We start from the raw sequence: 6,203 nt of genomic DNA, 5'->3' as shown, positions 1-6,203 counted from the left end.
TTTTTTTCTCTAAGTATCCTTATGACTATATCTGAAAAGGTAATTTAAAAAGTGTTACTACCAGAGTGAAAAACAAACAAAGAAATCCCCATATTTTTATGAGCACTTGTGCACAAAACTATTGTAGTGTTTGGAGAAAACTGTCTCTTGATCATTATAAATTCATCATTACACAGTATATACTTTTGTACTAAAGCAAAAACTGCCTTTAAAAATTAAGTGTTGCCAACTTACTATATAATTCTAGTTATGAGATTAGAGATGAAATTCTTCACTTTTAATTAGAAAAACATTATTTGAAAAAATCTGCCAATAAACATGTCTAAATGTGGTTGCTCATCTTAGTTTTCTTAATTAGAACAGTTGGGAAATGAACAGAACAATAGTGCTTTTGTGTTACAACAACAAGGAAGCATTACAACATCCAAATCTCCAGACCTGGGGTTTAAGTGCTCAGTCGCGGCTCAGTTGCAGACTGACAGAAGAGAAGCTTCGTCCTATGCTTGTACACAATGGGGCGATGAGCACATCTGTCACACTCTTCCATATTGTCTGCACTGAAGGCAGAACCATTAGGCAGGTCTTCACAAAAGGCATTACAATCCTGGAATGGAGGAAGAGAGATGTGTAAGGATTGTTATTGTTACCAAATAACATTGCTGACTCTTGTACATGAACGAAAAGATACACTAATGACCTAATTATATTTGGTTGAACATTTGAAGCAAAGAAACGAACAATGACCACCACAGTGATAAGATACACAAAAGATACATTGCTTAAAAAAATGAAGAGGAATGTAGATGATAAATATTAATATTCTTTCTACTAGTGGCATGCTATCTGAAACATTAAAACAAAAAATATACAAAACTGTATATTTATCTACCTGACCTCTATCCCTAAACATTAACTTGTCTAACTCTTCATATTTTCCTGAGGCTTTACTTCCTTTTAGCCTTTCCTGTTGCCTGTTCCATGTCCCTTCCCCTGGACCAGGATAGGTTGGTTGGATACTTCCTCTTTGTGTTTCTAAAGTACTTAAACACATTTTTTTTTTTTGAGTTGGAGTCTCACTCCCATCGCCCAGACTGGAGTACAGTGGCACGCTCACGGCCACCCCAGCGTCTACCAGCTGGGCTCAGGAGATCCTTCTGCCTCAGCCTTCCAAGCAGCCAGAACTTTAGGCGTACGCTACCATGCCCAGCCAATTTTTTATTTATTGTAGAGATGAGGTCTTGCCAAGTTGCTGGACTGGTCTTGAACCTGCTGGTTCAGGCAATCCACTCACCTGAGCCTCCCAAAGTGCTGGGATTACAGGCTGAACCACCAAGCCTGGCCTAAACAAACTTCTTAATCCTCACATATATCAAAAGGTATCATAAACAGATGCTTGTATTTCTGTGTTTCCACTATAAGTTTTTTTTTTAAGTGATGACCTTAAATCTTGAAACTTAGTCATTTTGATCCTTAGTAATTTTGAGTTGAAATACATTTATCATTCTGTTATGCTTCATATTATTGATAATTTATATTATTAATTTGTCATAGTAATTGTACACACTGAAAAGGGCTGAATAGAATATAGTAAACCCTGTAATTGATCTTAGATCTCAGACAAAAAGATCCCAAGTTTATACTGAAATTATTATTTTTTGTATGCCTTTTCTTAAAATAACTGCATATACTTTTATTCCCTGGATGGTTAATTTTCTATGCACTCCTTCCAATAATGCTCTTTGTTGTAGTAATGCTCTTTGAGCTCAAAAGAGGTTGTGAATTCTTAGGCACAGATGGTAGCCTCAATGGAAACTTTATCACCTTGGTGGGCATAGGGGAATAGGTTGATTTTCTTGATTTGCTGTTAAAATGTGACTTAAATACAGGTCTGCTTGTACTTAGTCCAAAGTGAAAGAATGATTAGGCAACTATCTGATTGATATATTTCTAGAATATAGAATTATTCATACTGAATATCTACACAGATTACTTTAATCTTGTGTTTTATTCCAAGTGTTAGATACATAAAGCACTTTTATAAGAAAATCAATTACTGAGTGTTTCAGAGAAAAACTGAATGATGCTAACTTTTGGCTTCTTATTCCATTATATTTTTCACATGATATGTGGCCTTGGGCACATCACTACAAATTAAAGTGACAACATCTTTAATTTAATATCTTTAAGGACTTACAGAACTTGCAATAAAGATTGACATTTACTATGCACCCCTAAAATGTCCATATGATGCTGTTATGATAATGTATAATAAATAGATGGATTTTGAAGTCAGAATATATAATGAAAACAACTATAACAAAATAGCCTCAAATACTACAAGGTTGAGGTTTAGATCAGAAAGTTTCCTAATCAAATCAATTCACTTAGAATATAATGCACTTTCCTCTCCTTTCTAGACTCAGAAATTTTTTAGCCCCATAGCTCCTTAAGTATTTATGCTCTAAAAGGGGATTAAGTATGACAAAAGTGGATCTTCCAGTTCAGCAAAGTTCAGTTACCCACATTTGAGGACTCAGCTCATAGGGCGTGGGGGAATTCATTTTAATTTTATTTTCTTTAAGTTGTTCTCTCACTTTGGAGGAGAGAATCCAACAATTTTCTGATATCAAACTTAAGTTGGGCTCTCAACTTTACAAATAGTTTCTCTTCTGAAAGTCTGAGCAATTCAGAGTGACCTACAATTTGGTTGAGGCTTTTAAAGTGGCCAACTAAACACTTTACATATGTATAAGGTTATATATTCCTCTATTAGATAATAAAGCCCTAGGACAGAGACTTTTTATTTAGCTTTGTTGTAACCATCGTGTCATGCAGACTGCATTGACATTGCAACTTTCTGTGTTAACAATGTCTTCTAGATACATGATTGCTGCTATAGCACTTTCATCAGTTGATCATCTATTTGCTTTGTATCGCAGCAAAAATAAGAGGTACAAGTTGCGTTTCTTTAGTTATGATTCACTTATGACCAATAACCTCTATTTGACAAACAGCAGCCATCTCTGTCTGACTGTGGTGTGGAATCAAACCAAATCACTGGCCTGTAATGACCTATACTGTCCACATCACCAGATCCCTGGGTTTTGTTGTTGTCGCTGTTATTATTTGTTTGTTTAAAGAGTCTAAAATCAGAATTATCATGACATTGTTACTTGTTTCAACATTCCATTACTGCGTATTTTCATAGTTTTGGTCACTACCAACTTCTTTTTTTAAAATTTTTTTAATTTTAAAGATGTGGGTACAATTCAGGGTTAGGTATACAAATGTTCATTATGCAGGTACTCTAGGTGATGAGGTGTGCCCCTTCCCACTGCCCCCTGCCCCCGGCAGATTCCCACTACTGCCAATCCCACCTTACCCCAACTGCCAACTTCTTGGTAAAACAATAAACAAATCCCTGCTTAATATATATATATATATTAAAAAAAAAAATGCTTCCCAAAATGGGTTTGTTCTCCTCTAAGGTCTTTCCTTGATCTGTTATTATTGTGACCCAGGAATGTAATCTATTAATGATAAACCTATTTTATTAAGGCAACAAACGAACTTCTGAGCATTCTTGTTTGAAATGACTCCTCCACTGCAATCACAGCTGCCTGATGACATATGCATGACAGTTAATATTAATGTCCCACATGAATGTAATTGGAAAAAACAAGGTGAAGTTAAATAATACATTTTATGTGGCTAAAAAGAAGGTGGGTTGATGATTCACCAGTTGAAGCAGAACATAAGAATGTTTTCTGTTCTCAGAAGAGCCAGCTGGAAAGAGGCAATATGTGGTTAATTCTAGTTTTACTTACATTTTCCCATCATCTAGTAAATAAAAAACCTTTTTCAAATTGTTTTATAAAAGCTTTGGGGAATCCTAGCTTTGTTCACTAGAAATAAAGCACTTTGGATTTCCAAATAGTTTCATAGCCAGCATTTCACAAAATGCAACATTTTACAAAATGCAGCATTTTACAAAATGCAACTCAGTGTTTCACAGATAGATGGATAGATGGATGAATGGATGGATGGATGAATAGACAGATAGCTTCCTGGGCTTAAGTGATCCTCCTGCCTCAGCCCCCTGAGTAGATGGGACTATAGGTGCGCGCCACCATGGCTGGCTAATTTTTTTACATTTTGTAGAGATGAGGTCTCACTATGTTGTCCAGGCTGGTCTGGAACTTCCGGGCTAAAACATTACCCCTGACTCGGCTTCCCAACATGCTGGGATTATAGGCGTGAGCCACTATGCCTGGTCTGTTTCATATTTTTGAAAGTGAGAAAATTGACATAGAGGTTAGACATAGAGGTTTTTAGTTAATTAGGAATCCCAAATTTTTTGTGCTGACTTAGGCTTCTTTAAAAAAAAATCCATGTGTGAATGTCAGAACACAAGATAACTATATAACCACACATCTAACCTTTGTGACTCTGATATGTACAAAGGTAAGCATTTTCATTTCTCTGACAATTTTCTGGCACTTTCAACATAGTTTAATTGTTTACAACCCTTCCTGATCAAATTAAATCTATTGTTTTTTGTGACTCTTCTACTTTTTAGACCTCTTTTCTTCTACAAAGCCACCTCCATTCTGTGTTTTCTCAGCACCTATCTCTGTAGAGAACCAGCTGCCTTGACAGGCTGTAAGCTGAAGGCAGATCGTATGTCTCATTTATCCTGAGCCCAGTGCCCAGCACAAACTAAGCACTCAATAAATTTAGTTTGTTTAACTAGCTAGCTAACTACCTTAAGAAATTAAGCGTCAAATGATAAGGGGGCATGATGAATCATTTGATAACTTCCAACAATGAACGCTGACCATGAATCAGGGTATGGCAATATCATATCAATTGGTTCATCTCACCAGGACTAACCAGAAGCACTAGATTGTCAACGGTTGTGATACAGGGGATGATCTGAATATTCTTCCTCTCAGATTAAAGTGGATATTTTTTAACACAACAACAACAAAACTTCCAGGTAAAATAAGACATTTTCCTTTAAAAAATGTTTAATGCTTAAAAGCGTTCTCCAAAGTTTTATGATGCATTTTGATTGTGGAGAAAGTTACTCAAGACATCATATCGATGTCCAATGGGGTTCCATATTCCTTTTTCCTTGAACTAGATGCCACCCCTATTTGTCTCATCAGTGAAAGAGTAATTTAGAGGTCTTCTTATTCACTATCCTGAATCTCGGGCTTTCATTCATTTGTGCTGAGGGGCCCTCACCTTAACTGCATACACCTCCTATCTCTTTTGGTTCCATCCTTGCTATTGGCCAGGGACACCCTCACAGCCAGCCCCATTCAATTGTGTTGCCAGTTGCATTCTACTCAGAGACCGCTTTTGTTTTACCTCAAGCACACGTAGTGACTGAATAAAAAGTAACGAAAGAAACAAGAGCCCTGCCCAGCACCACAGGGACAAGTCACAACAGGGACCCATGGGAGAAGCCTGTGGCAGAAAGCACAGCTTCCAGGTCTCCACCTCCATACTCAGCTCAGCCTCATGAACGCGAAGGAAAATCACACCCAAGGAAAAACGGCCATTCCTTCTTCTGTGTAAGCTCCAAGTCCAAACTGTTATTCTAGAGACAGAAAGACTCGGCCTTTCAAGGCCTTCCATTCTTGCTACTGCCTGGGCAACTGACGCGCGTTCTTCCCCTGCAACCGGCCTGGGACACCGGAGGGCAGGGGGCAGGTGGCAACGAACGCGGCTACGTTTCAGAAAGCCGGGGTCCACCCGGGTGTGCCCTTTCTCACCAGATGTGCAGACAGCTGAGGGTGGCAAAGAGGATTCCCGCGGCGAAGGCCAGGGGGATAGCCAGGAACACCGTCAGGAACTTGTACATCACGTATTTGCAGATCTCAAAGAGGGCATGGCTGCAGATCCAGACTTTGTCGAAGGAGTGCGTCGTCACCGGCTCTGCGATCACATCCTCGAAGCCCAGCTGCGGAGACAAGACGCGGGGACCCCGAAGTGTCACCCACCCCGACGCCCCGGAAAGCGGGAGCGCTTGGGCCGGGAAAGCAAGAAGGAAGTACGTGGCTGGGGTGTCCCCACCGTCTCTTAGGGTCACGGGGGGCGCACAGGAATTTGGCAAAGAATTCCTGGCGACGTAGGTGGCCTGCCGGCAGGTGGGACAGAGGGAGGACGCGGGCTCCAGACCCTGCGGGGCTGAC

General features: G+C 39.3%; 1 protein-coding gene across 1 annotated transcript; it reads right to left on the bottom strand.

Moving 5' to 3' along the window:
* Nucleotides 1–8: 8 nt before the first annotated feature.
* On the bottom strand, nucleotides 9–6,175 carry CAV2 (caveolin 2). Its single transcript, XM_008066337.2, has 2 exons — nucleotides 5,784–6,175; nucleotides 9–604 (listed from the first exon to the last, which is right to left on the bottom strand). The coding sequence occupies exons 1-2, from the start codon at nucleotides 5,870–5,872 to the stop codon at nucleotides 454–456; spliced, it is 240 nt and encodes a 79-aa protein (XP_008064528.1). The 5' UTR covers nucleotides 5,873–6,175; the 3' UTR covers nucleotides 9–453.
* Nucleotides 6,176–6,203: the final 28 nt, after the last annotated feature.

Source organism: Carlito syrichta, unplaced genomic scaffold (genome assembly GCF_000164805.1).
Source record: "Carlito syrichta isolate Samal-C Ts95f unplaced genomic scaffold, Tarsius_syrichta-2.0.1 Scaffold308881, whole genome shotgun sequence".
NCBI lineage: Eukaryota > Metazoa > Chordata > Mammalia > Primates > Tarsiidae > Carlito > Carlito syrichta.
Note: the sequence above shows the minus strand (reverse complement) of the source record. Positions and strands in the feature narration are given on the sequence as shown.

What these genes read in the sequence shown, in the direction of transcription:
- CAV2 (XM_008066337.2), bottom strand. Translation starts at nt 5,872, where the DNA reads ATGTACAAGTTCCTGACGGTGTTCCTGGCTATCCCCCTGGCCTTCGCC. An exon ending in CTCAGCTGTCTGCACATCTG is followed by an intron (nt 605 to 5,783) that starts GTGAGAAAGGGC and finishes CCTCCATTCCAG; the next exon opens with GATTGTAATGCCTTTTGTGA.